Consider the following 18,726-nt stretch of genomic DNA (forward strand, 5'->3'; position numbering starts at 1 on the left):
AATGATACCGTTCTTACATAGAATGTGAGTTTGGTCTTAATACACAAGGAAGATGGCTTGACTCACAACTGCCTGTAACTCCAAGTTCAGGGTATCCAAAGTGATGTTCTGGCCTCCACAGGCACCTGTAGTCACAAGAACATACGTACACACAGACATATACCTAAAAATAATTAAAAATAGCTATTTTAAAGGTCAATTATAACCTCTATTCCCCCCCTCCAAATTTCAATAGAACTATTCAAATTTACATTAGCAAGAATCTAATGTCTTTCCTTAAGATTTTTAGTATCAGATGTGTGTGCACATAGAGATAATGCTGAAACATTGCTTGCATCCTGTAAAAACATCCCACCGAAGCATGCAGTACAGCAACTTTGTCATTTTCACAGAGCTACAGACATCACAGCTGAACCCAGTAATTGTCATGACTCCATGAGAAACTCTGTACTGGTTGGTTTTCCTGCCTCAGGCTTACCCACTTTGCTACCATCTTGAGTCAACTTCTCACCTGCTGTGCGTCTATGTGGATTTGCTTTTTCAGAACTTTTCCTAGAACAGGTCATTGTCGGCTTTTCTGGTTGGCGCTTTCATTCCCCACGTGGCTTTGAAGATTTAGCCACGTTGTTACTGTGTGTTCTTTGAACGTTTAGCCACGTTGTTACTGTGTGTTCTTTGAACATTTAGCCACGTTGTTACTGTGTGTTCTTTGAACATTTAGCCACGTTGTTACTGTGTGTTCTTTGAACGTTTAGCCACGTTGTTACTGTGTGTTCTTTGAACGTTTAGCCATGTTGTTACTGTGTGTTCTTTGAACGTTTAGCCATGTTGTTACTGTGTGTTCTTTCTTCCTTCCTCTTCCTTGCCAAATCATTCTTAGTTGTGTGTGGGCACCATCCTCTGTTCATCCATTGATTCCTCGATGGACTTGGAGTTATTTCTGTACTTGGGTTCTTCTGAATAACGTGTGCCCTGGATATTATTGTTGAGGCTTTTGTGGGCGAATTATCATACGTTCATGGATGATAGTCCTACTTTATATGAAAACACCATTTTGCCCGTTTTGATCAACTCACTGTTTCCTTCTCAAAGTGGCTGGGACCTCTTTGCATTCCCAGTAGCAAATGACGGGAGAGGCTATTCTTCTAAATGTTTGCCAACATGTAAAGTTTTCTGTGTGCCTATTTAAAAAGGAACCATCCTCTCTGGGAGGTAAAGTGGTCTTTCACTGTGGCTTTGACCTCCCCTTCCCACAGAGTTCCTGGCCAAGCACATCTCCATGTACTGGGAACACACTCCTGTGCCGCCTCTGGAGAGTTACCCCTTCCTCAGTTTACCCATTTGTTAATTGAAGTGCTGTTGATCAGAGGTTTTATTCGGTCATGATGGCTATTCTTACTACAAGTCCTTGGTTAGAGTTATGATTTATGAATATTTTCCTATTTCTTGTACTTTTTTTCTTTCCTGGGGCTATTTTACATCTATCTTTGAAAGAAAATGAGAAAAGTTGCTCCAGTAGCCAGATTTGAAGGTGAATTCTCAATTGTCAGGATGCAACTAGAAGCTCTTAGGTATGGGGTAGTCTCTAAAACTCCTCCTTTTCTATTAATGCTGTAAGATTTTGCATGATAAAATTTTCAGTTTCATCTTTTCCCTGTACTCTATGTTAGACAAGATGATTCATAATAAATGAATTTTGTTTCTAAAGCAGGATGCATTATTCAAAAAATCTTACTTTTCATTTTCTATCTGAGAAATGACGTTAAAGACCATGCCATATCTCATTAAAAACAACATGATTAACCCAAAATTCCAAAAATATTTCTTCCTAAAATAACTTTAAATCCAGGTTCTCTAATTTTCGCTTCAAAACATCACTTTTATCTGTTCTCCAGGCAGGGTTTCTTCAGTGTATAATGTTATACATAATTATCTATTATTATAGTGGTGATGAGATTATTTTTAAAAACTTGTAGATTCAGATATGTGGTAGAAAAGAGGACTGAGATATACTTATGTCTATCACACAAGTGTAATGCATAGGCTTGAATTTGCTAAGAATCACACAGAAACACACAAGCACACACACACAAGCACAAGTATACCCACACACATACCAACTTCACAGCATAAATTATGCCTCTGTATACTATTATATCGTCAGAATATGATGCTTTTTTTAAATACAGGTCAGCAAATGTGTGTTGGTCTACCTTCCATTTCCAAGGGTGTTATTTTTTTGTTTTGTTTAGCAGTAATTATTTGCTAACTATCATTATTTTTATTGCTACTGTTTCCTAAGAAATTGTGTGTGTCAGGGACTGCCTGATTAGAGAGAGCTAACTGGTCAGACTTTGGGCTATTGGACTAGAAGCTACTAGTTTTGATGTGTGGTTATTTTGTGTCAGCAGGCCACTGCTTTGTCCTAGAATCCTACATTACTTGAAGGCAAGAAGCAAAGGAAAGGAGAGCAAGATACCAATTTGCCAGAGGCTGGCTTTGTCAGGTGAGGGCAAGCAAAGGCATGGGCATGGAGTTGGCTGTGGATCACTCAACTAGCCAAGAGTCCCCATAGAAATGTCCCTCAGTGACTTCTGCTTCTATTGGCCAGAACTGCATCCCACTGCTCCCTGGTTTGTTGAGAAATTTCTAAGCTAGGCACATCAGCACCTATAAAGGCTGCCCTGTGAGGGAGATATTTGTAGTGTGGACAAGTAGACATTTACTATGACAGAAGAAACAAGCAGAATGTTCCTCGTTTGAGCAAGGCATCTTTTAAAGCACTTTTACTGCACACAAGCTCTCAATTTGCATCCAAGAACCACAACAGGTCCTTAAAACTGAAGCAGTAAATACATCACTTATAGTTTCACATAAACATATATGTCATAAGATGCTTTTCTCTACCAAGAGACTCCTAGGAAGAGTGAAGTTTACTGCCTAGAAGTATTGACACAATAGGATAAATTTCAGATTTACACATCCCCTTCCTCCTCCGTGTACGTGTGTGTGTGTGTGTGTGTGTGTGTGTGTGTAGTAGGAGTAGTAGTTGTAGAGAAAGAGAAATATGGGAAGGGAGGGAAAGGGAGGGAGTAGGAGGTGACAGAGAGAATTTATGTGTAGGTGGGGAGTGGTTTGATACGATGTAGCCCTGAGCCTGGCCTGGAATTTGCTGTGTAAATGAGGCTGGCCTTGAACTCAGAGAAATCTGTTTGCTTCTGCATCCAAAGTACTGGAATTAAAGGTGTACACCACAGAACCAAGCTAATTCCTCCTCTTTAGAAAATTCATAACCAATTGACTCCCAGTGCTCAGTCTTATCTTACATCAATGAATCAGTTACTCTCTTTCAGGATCTATGTGGTGTGTCTCAACTCAGCACACAGCACACACTGACTAGATTTTTATTGTCCTGAAGCCCACAGTTTCAGTGGGAGACAGGCAAGAGCTGGTCCAAAAAGATAATCTTATGTTTGAGCAACTACAGGAAACAGTACAGTCATGTGTGAGGAACAGCAGGGGAGGTGCAGATTATACTGGACTCCTGTTTATTCTCAGTACCAGTCTTGGCTCAGGGAAAGTGATCCACCCTCATTTGTATTCTGTGAGGGTACAGTGAGATGGGTAAATGGATGGCAGGGCAGTTATGGAGAGTGTCTCAGAGGAGGTGCTATTAGACATGAAACGTGAAGGATGGGAATGTGTCGGCGGGGCTAAAATATTAGAATAGGGCCCGAGGAGATGGTTTTGCTATTAATGTGCTTACTGCTCAGTCAAGAGGCCCAGGGCTCAGGCCCTTAGAGCCCACTTAAAAGCTGGCTGTGTATGGTGGCCCACTACAATTTAACCCAACAAAGTAGAGACAGGGTCCCTGAAGCAAGCTGGCTTAAGAGACGAGTCGTACTGGGGAGTTCTGGGTTTGACTAAGAAAGATTTTAGCATAGTAAATAAGGAAGAAGAGGAATCACGTAAGACTCAACATCATCCTTGGACCTCTCTATGGACAGACATGCACGTGTATGTATATATGGGCACATGAGAACATGCATATATGTGTGCACGATGCACACACACACACAGACAGAGAGAAAGACATACAGAGAGAGGGGGAAGTGAGGAGGAGGAAGAGGAAGAGGGAGAGGAAGAGGAGGAGGAAGAAGAGGAGGACGGGGAGGAGGAAGAAGAGGAGGACGGGGAGGTGGAGGAAAAAGAACAGAACAGAAATGTCATCTTCTCCCACCCTCTGGATGCTATAAATCAAATTCAGGTTGGTGGCTTTGGCAGCAAGCACCTTTTGCCACTGAACCTTCTCACTGACCTCTACCTCCATTTTCTAATTGAAAAAAACAAAGTCTGTAACCAGCAACCTTTGAAGTTTCCCACTGGTGAGAATAAAATCAGAACATTCTCCAAAGCATTCCGCAGCTCTGGGAAGGCGCAGTAGATACACTGTAACATGTACAGTGCTTTTCATGACAGGGCCTGGATTGGGAAGTCTCTGGATAGTGGCTGGAAATAAGATATCCACCAATTTAATGAGCTTGGTTTTTAAAAGCATTTCCTGCTGGTAGCTTGCAAGTTAAATAAATAACCCCTATATTCCCAGAGCTGCCTCTGATCATTTTTTTTCAAAGATAAAACTCTTTGCATACTAAGTTATGAAATGAGTTCTCCTAAGGGGTTTTGTGTGTGTGTGTGTGTGTGTGTGTGTGTGTGTGTGTGTGTGTGTGTGTGCATGCGTGTTCAAGTCGTTCTAAGGAACTATCTGAGCATGTGCAACTTCAAAAACTGACAGCAATGATGGTGAGATCACTGCTTAACTTGAGACAACTTGAGAGATTGGGACTTTACATTGATAATCTTGAAAAATTGAATTGCCATCCTCTGAGGATGTGACCTTGGGCATTTGCAGCACAGTTTAACCCTAGCACCACAGGACCAATGCCCTTTGATGGTTTCAGCAGAAATACAGGTAATGGGCTAGCCAGTCACTTCCGTAGTACAGCACCAGCAGTAGCATGCAGGACTCATGTTCAGAGCCGTGAGAAGGTGAGTACAGTAACTCTTTGGACTTAGCAGGCTTCAAAGTGAGGTTCGGGATGCAATTCATAGGAATTAAGAGTTTTATTTTAAACGACATGCTGTTATTTTCAAATTAGTTTTAAGAGCATCTCTTAATATGGTAGCCTAGAGAACTTTCCTTGGATTCAGTTGCTTTTATCCCCATTAATAACACCTTAAATGAAGGTTTTAAAAAATATTTTATATAAAGGTAAGTTGTACATAAACAAATGTATGTGTGTATGTGTGTGCTTGTGTATGTGTGTATGTGTGTATGTGTATGTGTATGTGTGTGCATATGTGTGTGTGTGCGTATGTGTGTATGTGTATATATGTGTATGTGTGTATGTGTGTGCGTATGTGTGTATGTGCGTATGTGTGTATGTGCGTATGTGTGTATGTGTATATATGTGTATGTGTGTGTATGTGTGTATGTGTGTATGTGTGTATGTGTGTATCTGTGTAAGTGTGTGTATGTGTGTGTATGTATGTGTATGTGTGTGTATGTGTGTGCATATGTGTGTAGGTGTGTGTATGTGTGTATGTGTATGCGTGTGTATGTGCATGTGTGTGTGTGTATGTGTGCAAACAATTATAGCCCCAGAGATAAGCTACTTGGTGTTTTCAATTTTTTAAATGTACGTTATTAATTTTAACACTGATTCAAAAGTATCATATGTTGTTTATACCAAGTTCAATCTATCAAAATATTTTATAAAGAAAGAGAAAGAAAAAAATCCAACTTCAAGAGCAAATAAATCTCTGTGAGTTAAAAATTTTGGTCCAACTGACACTGTTTCTGGATTTCCAAGTTTCTAAGTTTTATTAGTTTCTCAGTTTTCTAAGGTTTTCTTTCCCCTAAGAGGAGATAATTTTTATAGACTAGTCTTATGAAGTCACCACTGTAGGTTTGACTGAATTTCAATAATTTTCTATAGAAAATAACACTGACCAAGTCCTTCCACAAACTATTATATTATAAATGGAATCTAAACATATAAAGAAACTGAAAAATGTTCGTACAATTCAGACCAACAGCAGGCACATACTTAGAAGCAATGCATGACGTCCCTGCTTTGTTTGTTTGTTTCCTCTGTAATTATCCAAACTGGCAGAAATAGTACAAGACACAGTGAAATGAACTGCAGAGTACAGAGTTATAGGCACCCTTCGAGGTGATCAGTGGTGTTTCAACTGAAGAAAGGTCTTTGGACTTAATAAATTAAAGCTATAATGCCATCATGTTTTATTTTCAAGGGAATTGTTTTGTTTCGTCTGCCGAGAACCTGTGAAATTTTCTCTTGTGCTGTTCTGGAATGTTTGCACGGGATTGGGAGGAGCGGTTCCTAGGTGGTTTGATTGCTTTAGCTGTTTTCTCAGACATTTGTGTGGGGGAGTCATAGTGTGGAGGTGGAACCCAGGACCTTTGCTTTGCCCGGCAGATGCTCTACTGCTGAGCTAAACCCTGCCTACTGTGTACTTGTGTTTCTAGACCCATTGTTTGCATTGGAAAATTGATTGTATTCCCAACTAGCAAAGGATACATATGAGGGTCAGAGCATACTTGCTGAACCAAAGCCTTGGCCCCAGGTGATCTCAAACATTCATTATTAGGATTCAAATCTCTTTCTTATTATGCCATCCCCAGCTTCCATCACCCAGGCAACCAAGTTATATGAAAATGTAGAGGTTTCCAATTGCCCTATAGAAAATTGCATGTGAGGCTATGTGGAGCCCATGCATAGGGGCTACATGGGGCTCTAACTCAGGATGTATGGCATATCGTGTTAATTATAAATAGGGTCAAATTTTGTTACTGCATATTGGCCTAGTCAGAGAACGAGGTCCCCTCCCATTCAAGTTTATTTAGAAGTAATCACATACATCTGAAAGAACTCAGATGCGGCGACAGTACGGGGATATGATCATTCGTCAAGGTTAAGATGGCTGATGACTGTAGACTTTGTAGCAAGAGCATGGAACATGTAAGTCGGCATCATATCTGAGGTGAGATTTGAGTCAGTTGTCCTGCTGTATCCATGTGGATCATCCCCCCTTGCTCCTTATTAGTCTTGGGAGGTCTTGCAAGGATGCTCTAGGTGGGGAAATTCCATCCTACTCCACTTTCATGGAGCCTAAAGCTCAGTATGTGCGACTAGTAGTTGAAAGAGTGAATGAGTGAGTGAATGAATGAATGCAGGGGTGAGTGGATGGATGCAGGGGTGAATGAATGAATGCAGGGGTGAGTGGATGGATGCAGGGGTGAATGGTTGGTACTAATGAACTATGTCAGGTGAGCAGTCAGTATTTAAGCAGCCAGCATAGCCTTTGCTCTCGGAGATGATCCAACAGCTATCATTTTGGAGTGCGATTAATTTATAGAGTGTAGAAAATTAAAACTCTCTCATGTTCCACAGTCTTAAGGAAGATGGAGAATGAGAGGAGGAGTACATCCAATGAGAGTTTACAATGAAGGAACAAGAAATTTGGTATTTTTCTTTCTCCTCAACAAAATTTTTCCAGTGCCAGAGACCAGAGGTTTAGCATGAAACCTGTGGTTATTTATGGGAAAGGCAGACCAGTAGGGAAACGCAACTATGTGTTTCACATGTAGCTGTCCTAACTTTTAATCCCTGCTCAGTTACGATGTAATTTCTACCATCCTGCCTCCTTCAATTCATTTCTATGTTCATAAAGCAGGACCACATAACATTTTTAATAAATGAAAATAAAGCATAAGAGAAATATTCAGAAACAGATTTTTGAAAATCTAATTCTTGGAACATTGTTAGTCTTTCTTTAAGCAGAAAGAAAGCTTCTATGGGACCTTTAACCCTGCTTTCTTGAAGACTTCCCCAGACTTTAATATCCCGTGTTCATTGAAATCTCACTGGTGGAATTTCCTTATGCCGAATCATGGGCTCATTTCATTTTGCTGCCAAGTTTTCCTAAGCTAAGCTGTGCGACAGGGAAGAACTCTTGTGTTGGATGTGATAATGAATCAGTAATAGTGCCCACTGCCTCAAGATACACACGTCAAGGCACACAGGGGATAAGTGTCATGCATAATCCAAATGTCACTTTACTAGTATTTACAAGATTAACCTGTAGGGTTAATGCATTGGTTGACATTGTGAGGGCAGAAGCCAAGGAGAGTTATGAAAATAGTCTAAACCCAGCTGTGGGAACCTCTTTACACCTAGCAGAGACAGAGAACTGGCCGTAGAGTGGACGAGGGTTACATTCAAGCAAATCTGAGCCGCTCACTCTCTGCAAACTTCCCCCGACCCCAATATCCTGGACTTTCTACTGACTGCCTGTTTGTAACCCTTACCGTCAGGATCACAGGGCAAGTGGAACTCAGGGCCTTGTATCTCTCTGTGAGAGGAAAAGGTTTCCACTAATCAGTCTTCGGTGGGCTATGTTCAGGTTTGGAATGCTTTCTGAAGAGAGAAAGTTCAGTTGTTAAAATATTTGCCACACAGGGACCTGAGTTCAATCCCCAGAACCCACATATAAAAGCCAAGTGTGGTAGCACATGCTTATAATTCTAATGCTGGGGAACCAAAAACAGGGGGTCCCTGGAGCTGGCTGATTATCCAGTGTAGGCTACCTGGTGAGGTTCAGGCCAGTGAGAGAAGCTGTCTCCAAAACAAAAATGATGGGTGGTAATAAAGACCAACATCCAAAGCTGACCTCTTGTCTTTAAACATCTTCATGTACATACAAAGACACACCACACACACACACATGCATACACACACACACACATACACATGTGCACACACACATACTTATACACAGACCCACATACCACACACACATATACATATCATACACACACATACACACACATTCACACGGCACACACACCACACACACACATGCAAACACACGTGCACACACACATACCTATACACACACACAGACCCACACACCATACACACATTAACACACCACACACACCACACACCCCCCACACACACATACACATACACACGTTGGATATTTTAAAAGAGTAATTCTAAGGAACTCTCTTTTTTCTTGTTATTTTTTCTGATAGCGTAAGAGGGAGAGACAATATTGCTCTGGGATGTTCTAAAAGGCATTTCATGTGACTTTGGGAAAGATTCTAAAAGCTAGGAAAGGTGAGTCTAATAAATTGGAAAAACATCACTCACTTTGCCCTTTGTTCTACCTAGGGATTGTTTTGGGGGCTCCTGGCTGTGTTCTACATAATGTAGTCAACTCCTCTGCCTCCCGTGTGAAACCTCCAGTAAAGCCAACGTCTCTGATGATGTGCTGTAACCTGGAGCTAATCTTGGGATTGGAGGGTGTGGGACTGAAGAAGCCGTAATGAAGGCTCTTTTATAAGATAGGCAGGTGGCATAACTCATCCACGCAAAGGCAGCTGATAGTGTCTCCTAGTTTAGCCACTAAGTTATGAAGGACCTGTGTTATATCTTGCAAAGTCTCAGGTCCTGGATGTGGAATCCTGGAAGGCTAAGAAACAAAGTCTGGGAGTCTCTGATTATGTTCGCTTGCATCTGACCTAGTCCAACGAAAAGCAAATGCCCATTGTCCCTTTTGCTTTGGGACAGTTTGCAAGAGGGCAATGGAGTCTTGACATCCCACTCTTGGTAACCAGCAACTAAAGAAAGGAACATCAAGAAATAAAGCAAGTGGGCTGTGCTGGCCTGAAGGCAGTTGCTTATCTCTCCAGTCCAAAGAGCCACACTGTAGCAAAGCTTTGTGCTCACAGAACCAGCAAGGCAGCCATATTGTCATACAGGATTCTGGAGGGAGGAAATCTGCCTATAAAGAAATGGAAAAGCATGTGCCAGGGGGATAGCATGTCAACGCTAAGTAAATTCGAGCTTCCTCACCACACAGAAAACTCATTGACTACCACACTCACCAAAGAGCTGGGCAGGCAGCCCGGGGGGGGGGGCATACACTCACCCAAGTGTTTATTACTTTATGAGTCTCTCCAACCTCCCAGTCTCTGCAGGGCCGAGATTCCCATCCAGAGCCTTCCATGAACTGAGCAAATGTTTTATGCACTGACATATTTTATAATTTTCAGAACACAGACGCTCATGTAACAAGCAAGGCAAAATATAATATGCTATATATGGCAACTCATAGAAGGTGCCTCTGGGTAGAATTAAATAAGAGCTTAGGCCAACGAGAATTCCCAGAATTCTCTTTTATGGAGAATTCTGCTCTTTAGGATGTATTTTTCTCCTTGCTATTGGGATGAAGTATCAAATGTAGATCTATGACTGCACAAATCTGATTCCTTTTAAATGATGGTTGAGGGACACTTTGTTGCTCCTTATAGGCACTGTTCTTGTTCCTATACCACTGTATCCTGTCTGATGTGCTCACCTTCCAGGTCTCCCCAGGTCTCTGAGGGAGGCCATCTTTCAAAATGGCTTCCCTGGCTTGCTTACAGGAATAAGCTTTGTGCCCACCCAGCCCCTGCTATTACCTTTACTCATGCATTCCCATCCTCCTGCAATACTGTATACTCTTCGTCTGCATCAGGACTGCATGGTCTAGCAGCTTCTGTGAATGTCTTACCTCTTCCTTCACTAGATGATGAGAGCTGAGGAAGAAGATGTACATTTTATTTTGTTCGCCGCAGTGTAAGAGGGGGCTACATCAGTACTTTGCACATCACAGGGATACCATAAGTATTTGTTTAGTGAATTAAAAAAACGGACCCAGCTAAAAACAGGTAGTTAAAAAAAGCAGGCCCAGTTACACTTCAACTTCCTCCTCTTATAAGTTACCTTTGTACATTAAAAAAAAAGTGTTAGTCTTCTTAAAGCCAATCATGGCGACAGTTCAGGAGCCTCAGACTAGAAGATCACGTTGGCATCAAGGCCAGCCAGAGCTACAGAGTTCTAAGTTAGCATGGTATAAAGCAAAAACAGACACCCCCCACCCCCACCACCTCTTCAAGGCAAAACAGACTTGTTAGAGTGCAGTAAAATCAATCCTGGTGACCGCCAGTCTCCATCCTCACTTTGGACCACTAAGTCATGCTGGGGTCGTGCACATACTAGGCAAATGCTTCTCAACTATGCTGTAGGCCCAACCCATTTAAGACATGGTTTGAGGATAGCACCCCACTCAGTGGTTCAGGCAAATGTTTAGCTTGCTTTTGCAGTCCAAACCTGCCTTCAGTTTACACTCCTGAGTTGCTGGCAGTATAAGCTTATGATACAAGGCTCAGCTAATTATTCCTACCATGTCTTTTAACATATATACTAGGAATCATTTCTTCTTTTCCCATAGTCAGTTCTCCTGCAGGTCTTGAGCTCCATTTACCACTCTCCTGAGAAGCCCAAAGCATTTATTTTTTATACAAACACATAGTGGGGAAAGGTAGCACAGCGAGACTTTATCAATAATAAATAAAAACGTTCTGCCAGCTCTTGTCATTTCTCACGGCACTCTTAAAAATATCTGTGCTCGGATAGAACCGTTTTTGTTTTCCCGTTGCCTTCTTTGCTGCTCCTGTGAACTTCTTGAATTCTCTGCTTGGCAGTGGTTTTGTTTTCCTTGGAAGTCAGCACTGTGCAACATGCTGCTTGCAGAAGTCTGTGATGCAGAAATTTATTATTGAAAAGAAGATGGAAAGAGGGGAGAATGTACTCTGTAGAGATGAAAATGACTCCAGGTCAAAGAGCCAGGATGTTTCAAATGCTTCCTATAACAGACTTGTCTCTCTTGAAGAATGAAGAATGTATAGTTTGTTCACAAGGAATAGATTTAAGTATTTTTATTTTACCCATCACAAAAACTGGTAAGACAGAAGGGATCTTGAAGATTTATTATTTCCTTCTACAGAATCAATCTCTCTCTCTCTCTCTCTCTCTCTCTCTCTCTCTCTCTCTCCCTCCCTCCCTCCCTCCCTCCCTCCCTCCCTCCCTCCTTTCTCCAGACTTAGAGAAAGATTTTGCCTGCCACATACATGTAGGCTTAACCCTGATGGCCTACATGTCCCCATTCCTTCTAGTAAGATAGTTATCAAAATGTCGTTCCTCCAAGGAGTGATGACAGCAAATAGCCAAGGGAAATTTTTAAATAGATGGTGACAGGCAAACATTTTTTCTCTTTCTGAGTTAAGTAGCCATGCACTCTTAACCCCCAGATTTTATGTATTTTCCAGGCCTCATCTCTTTCTTTTATATTTAGCACATCTTAAAGTCATACACATTCTTCTCTCCAAGGACTTAATACTTTCAGAGTTTTCCCGGAATGGCTTAGGTGCCCCGCTGCTAGGCATTTATCTCAAAGGTTTAGTCCATTTGGGATAGATTGAAAGAAGAATGCTCAGTTTTTTCTTCTTCTGTTTCTTTCTGTTGTCCTTGAGTCATCAATGACATTGTCGTTGTAGTCTCCTCCTCCTCCTCCTCTTCCTCCTCTTCCCCCTTCTTTTAAAGAACCTAATACCCTTACTGCTTTGACCCTCTGTAAGGCAGCACTAAATCTATCACATTAATCAAAGCAATGTGTGAGTCTATTATTGACAGAATATCAATAGTTTGTATCCAATATGAAGACTGTGTGCTTTTGTGTGTGCCCTGTCCTCCTTAATGTTTCTTTTAGCATTATTTTCACTCCCATAACTAATCGAGAGAGTGGGGTGCAGAACCCCTTGCCCTGTGTGGTCCTGTTTCATTAGGAACACTTGCTACCACATTTGCATTAAACACAACCGCAGGAAATACTACAGCAGTCCCCACGCACTCAACACTGAAGCAACAAATGATTATTTGAGCTCAAATTATTTTAATTAAAAATAGAGTTTAAGGGTTAAAGCCTTAAACCTGTAGGGGGAGAGATATCCAGTTAATTTTCTTTAATGCCCTCTTTATTTAGAGAGCCCTCCTGTATCTCATTTATTATATTTAAAGTTAATTGCTTTTTATTTATATTTTGCATGTTGTATAGAGTTCCGCATGTAGCTTTTGATGACCTTAAAAATAATAACCGTAGTCTACATTAAAAACAAAATAGAAGCAAAAACAAATAAACTAAAAACACAGTCAAGAGCTAGTGAGGTGGCTCAGCTGGCAACCACTGCTCTTTTAGAGGACCCGGGTATGGCTCCTGGACACACACACGCACGCACGCACTCACGCACATACACATAACACACACTCACATGCACACATACATGTACACATACACTTACATGCACACACACATATACACCCTCACATGAGCAAGTGCACATGCACACACACGCACATGCACACATGTATACATACACACATACTTACACACGCACACACTCACATGCACACATACACATACACACACACTCACATTCACATATATTCACACTCACATGCGCATGTACACACACACACACACACACACACACGTGCATGCACGCACACACATGCATAGCCCCTGACATCATTCTGTAACTTAAGTTCCAGGGAACCTGATGCCTTCTGCCTACCACTGCAGACTTCCGTATGTATATGGAACATACTAACTCCGGCAGGCACGTTCACATGAAATAAGTCTCTAAACATACCACATTCTTGCTCGAATCCTACCTTTTAAATATAATGTCATATGAATGTTTGTAGAACAAAATATAATTCATTTACACTAATGTCCTCCCATTGCTTTATCATATGATGATGGGAAATTACTGTCTCCAATAGATAACACACTTGGCAAATTATTATTATCATTTTTTGAAAGAAAGGGTGAAATTTAGACAGTGAGTCATTGCAGAAGAATTTTTAGAAATTCAGATTTACAAACTACTGAGTAGATCTTTTCTAGTGTAAGAAGTGTTTAATTGAAAATCACACTATTCTAGGGATAAAGAAAGTTAAGATACTTAAGATGTAACATGTGGGGTAGAGGAGAAATTTCATGCTTTTCCTTTGCTCAGAAAAACACTGCATTCTGGACCTGATGCTACAGACAAATAGTCTCTTTAATTCATAGGTGGTAGATTAGGATTTTCATTTAAAAATTAATTGACCCATGTTCACTGTGACAGTCATGGGTAGCAGACTGCCACCTTATTCTAACCCTGCTGGTTTGAAATCGGTAGGGCAGGTGTTCTTTCCCAAACCTTTAACAAATGCCATTGCCACCAGTACAGGTTTGCCCCACCCTGTCACCCGTCTTCCATGCATAGATCCTTCCTAGTGTCAGTGCGGGCCAACCATGAAGGCACAGTGGGGCCTGCCACTGGTGTGTGTCAAAAGCTGCTTTTGAGAGTTTTAAAGAACAAGTAATTCAATGGCTTTATTTAAACATCTATGAACCATACTGATTATTTGATTAGTATTTCTGAACCTCATCAGCAACTTTAAACTAGAATAAATGAGCATTTACCAAAAAAAGCAATGCCCATAAGTCAGAAATTTAAAAAATGAAAACATTAAAGAAATCTGAACTGTGTGAACATTTAATAATAAGTTGGCTAATTTTGCTGAAATTATGTGCTAGACAAACTGTAATTAAATCCTTACAATAACGCTGCTGTGGGGGCAGTGATCAATTGCGTCTCGAAAATGAGGAGCAGGAATTACCTTAGCTTATTTTGACTTATCAAGTCACAAAGATTTTTTTTATGCAGTTTTGGTCAAAGAGTCTAATGTCAAATTTTAATTGCACTCTGCAAATTAATCTCATACTGTAACTTATTGTCTGATTTGGCTTCTGTTATATAACAGATTTTAGAAGACTGTTGTTACTGGACTTTTTTTTTTTAATTCTGGTTTACTTAGTTCAAAGGGAATGCTTTTTAAAATTTTTTAATGGACATTTTATGTATTTGCATTTCAAATGTTATCCCCTTTTCACCTTCTCTCATGCCCCCTTCCTCTGCTTCTATGAAGATCTTCCCACTCCCACCCACCCACTCCCACCTCAAAGCCCTGGCATTCTCTTATACTGGAGAAATGAGCCTTCACAGGACCAAGGGTTTCTCCTCCTACTGATGCCAGACAATGCCATCCTCTGCTACATATACAGCTGGAGCCATGGGTCCCTTCACGTGTACTCATTGGTGGTTTAGTCCCTAGGAGCTCGGGCAGGGGAGCAGTCTGGTTGGTTGATATGGTTCTTCCTATGGGGTTGCAAACCCCTTGAGCTCCTTCAGTTCTTTCTCTAACTCCTGCATTGGGGTACCTGTGCTCCATCCGATGGTTAGCTGCAAGCATCCTCATCTGTACCTGTCAGGCTCTGGCAGAGCCTCTCAGGAGACATCCATATCAGGCTCCTGTCAGCAAGCACTTCTTAGCATCAGCAATAGTGACTGGGCATGCTTTCTAAAGACTTATTTTATTCCTAGTTTATGCAAATGAGTTATTTTCCTGCATATATGTATGTGCACTGTATGTATGCCTAGTGCCCTTGGATGCCCTTCAGATTCCTTGGAACTAGAGTGCAGGAGAGCTGGCTATAAGCTACCATGTATGTCCTGGAACTGAAACTGGGTCTTCCTTAAGAGAAGCAAATGCTCTTAGCCAAACACCCATGTTTCTAGCCTGAAAAGGCTATACATTTTCAAGGACAGCCTATTTGCATATATGTATGTGTGTAAATAAAATATGCACATGCATAATATATTTATATATTTCCATTTGCCATAAGCTAGGAATATTTTGTATTGCTTTTCTCCTTTACTTTGTACCAGCTAGTTACGGTGATAAATTTACTATATTGATAGGCAGCAGAAGCAGCTTACTTTCTTTCATTTCCAATAATACTAACATTTTCCCATAAGTTAAGAGTTGAGTGTTTTTATCTTTTTAAAGTTAGTGCTGGAATCAAAACCCGTATTCCCCGACTAAGCTGCAGTGTGCAATCCTTTACACTTGATTTATAAGTAGCTGGGGTTCTTCCTTCAGCCTTTCTGCTAGAAAGTAACATTCGAGATAAATAAGGCATCCAAATAACAGAGGCAGCTGTCATCTTGTATGTTATATTTTATTTTTGAGGCAGAGGTGGATTTTACTACAGAACTTTCATGTAGACTTAAGCACATGGATAAGAAAGAGGGACACTTGGGGAAACGCCAGTGTGTACCCAACGGCATTCACATGGACCTTTTATCAGAGAGCAACCGTTATTTTTCCTTTTGGTGGTAAAACAGATCTAAAAGTTATTCTCACCAAATATCCATGATACAGACAACAATCCTCCAGTATGACTAACACCTTTGCTATCATATTCAAATTTAAGACTTCTTCAGTATTATTTGAAACATTCCGTTAGGTTTTGACAAAATTCCCTTGCACCTGTCAATCTGAAGCAGCAGGGAACACAATGTAGGGAGTTCAATCTTCTTGGTGTTTTTAGCCATTAGTCAAGTCTTAGCATTTGTTCTTTACAGATGTCCATTTCCTGGGTTGTGTTTAAATGTGCACTGCCGCTCATTGATACTGTGTAGCTTGCTACTGTATCAACTGAAGGGCTGATACACCAGAGAGGGAGGGACATGGGTGGCTGTATCTGTTTCATGCTGTTGGTGAGCTTCCTGGCTGTAAGTGACCCTTCAGCTTATTATGGGATGTACGTGAGCAAGGGAAATGAATGATGCCTCATCCCCCCCACTTCCTATAAAGATGTATATTTCTTTAATATTTTTTTTTCTGAAAAAATTCTTACTTTCTAACAAATGATAATCCTGCAGTGTAGGCTAAGTAGCTCAGAGCTATTCTTATTTTGGGGAAAACTTGATACTACTTAATACATTGTTGTAAAAAAATATAAGCATTAGATTTTGTAAGGTGAGGGAGTATTTCCTGTTAAATGAATTGATTTTGATCCTGAGCATTTTGTTTTGATCTGTGAGAAAGTCCTGCTTAGCTCACGGTGGCCTCTGACTGTTTTCAGCTCTGTCCCTTGTACCTCCCACCTTTCTGTTCAGTGTCCCAGGTGTGCACCTCATAGGTGCGCACCACCACACCTGGCTCTCACTGTACTCTTTGACTCTGTCACGTTTGTGTGGTGTTACCAAAGGAGAATTGAAAATAACTAAAAGTAAGATCAGCCTGCTTCTTACTGGCAGTGTTTTAGACAGCCTCGTTGTGTGACTTATGGTGTTTATTGCACTGGGTAACCACAAGCTTACTGACAAGGGGTTTTGCACAATTTGACATGTGTCTAGGATTTCTCTGGCAAAGATACTAGAGGCACACAAAGCAGATTCTTCCTACCAGAGATATTTCGATATCTCTTTGAAATGCTAGCTATCAAGACAGTATATTCCTTCATGCTAATTTGCTCATGATGTCTACTTGATAACCATTCCTATTAGAAAACAGATTCAGCAGCCTAATTATTCTTTTAAAGCATGAGTAAGAATGCTGGCCACATAAAATATGAACCTAATTTACCATAACTACCCTTCTGTCTTCACAGCTCATGGGCCATTCAGAATGGGACCACAAGAGAGGGTCACGAGGATCCCAGGTAAATACCGTTTCCTTCATTTTCTCAGGCTCTCTTGCTTAATGCTTTGAAGAATAGATTCTGTGAAATTCAAGAAATAATAATCAGCAGGCAGAGGAAGGGGGAAAATAATTGTGCCATTTGTTTTTATTTAAGTTAGCTGCAATTAAAGTCTGGATTTCAAGACCCGCAGGCAGATGTCAGTCTTTCCTTCCTGGTCTTCCTGGATTACTCTGTGTTTATATGCATGTGAACTTTATGCTCCTCTCGACTCTGCAGAAGGCATTGCGATCAACAACCCACTCTCTGGACCTCATTCACTTCCTTTGATAATTTTCCATGTGTTCTCTTCCTCCCCTCCTTTAGCTTCCTGTTTCTGGTTAAATATTCTGAAATATAATCGGGGGTAAACTCTGAACTAATTAGAAAATGTTGTCTCCAAATTAATTGTCTTTGTCTAAGGAATAGAAAGATGAAAGGACCTATTATTTTTGAAAATAAACAAGTTCTAGCCCTTTCTATATTACCAGACTGTTTTCATTGTCTTGTTTTATGTCTTAGGCAAAAGGGAAAAGCTTCCATGACGCATTTGTCCTTTTTAATGACCTAATTAGACAATGTGGATATGTTTTTCTTCCATAATCACATTGCCTGACAGAATAAAGGCTTGGTTTCACACTCAGAAGATCCCCTTTCCTCTCAGGATATTTTGTAAAGATGTAGAAGATATATTTTTCTCATAGCAGCCTCTGTTTACCTGACTATAAATGTAACCACAAAAAAGTATGTGGCTAGAAATTCTTAGCCCTATGTGAATGTACTGTGTAGTAAATGCCTGTTCATTGTCAAATGTGGGCCACCCCAGGGTGTATCTCATGTGTCTATATGTGCCTGTGTCCTCACTGTGTGTGTGGATAACTGTTCATTTAGATCACTGGGAAAATGACGTCAACTCAATCGGTTGTTTCAATGGTGCTATTAGAAGATTTATTTTATTTTACTTTAACATTTGTTCAATATTTTTAAAAGGTTGTTAAGCATTTCTACTGAGAATGTTTAGGCAAAAATCTTACAGAATATATAGTCTTAACAGAGATGGAGTAGAAAATCAGATTAATACTATGACTCTATTTTCATAGAAGCTGTGATTGTTTTCATCTATATCAATTGAATTAATGAGTAATATAATCAAACTCAAATCAGGATTATCCTAAG

The 18,726-nt window shown here is 40.5% G+C and overlaps 1 protein-coding gene across 2 annotated transcripts in view; it reads left to right on the top strand.

Moving 5' to 3' along the window:
• Pde3a (phosphodiesterase 3A) overlaps window positions 1-18,726 on the top strand; it is a 266,256-nt gene that overhangs the window by 141,142 nt on the left and 106,388 nt on the right. For both annotated transcript variants that reach the window (NM_017337.1, XM_063286623.1), the window contains exon 2: window positions 17,482-17,532. In NM_017337.1, the coding sequence (NP_059033.1) occupies window positions 17,482-17,532 (51 nt within the window). The remainder of the gene's footprint in view (window positions 1-17,481; window positions 17,533-18,726) is intronic.

The sequence above is a fragment of the Rattus norvegicus genome, chromosome 4 (assembly GCF_036323735.1).
Source record: "Rattus norvegicus strain BN/NHsdMcwi chromosome 4, GRCr8, whole genome shotgun sequence".
Classification (NCBI taxonomy): Eukaryota; Metazoa; Chordata; class Mammalia; order Rodentia; family Muridae; genus Rattus; species Rattus norvegicus.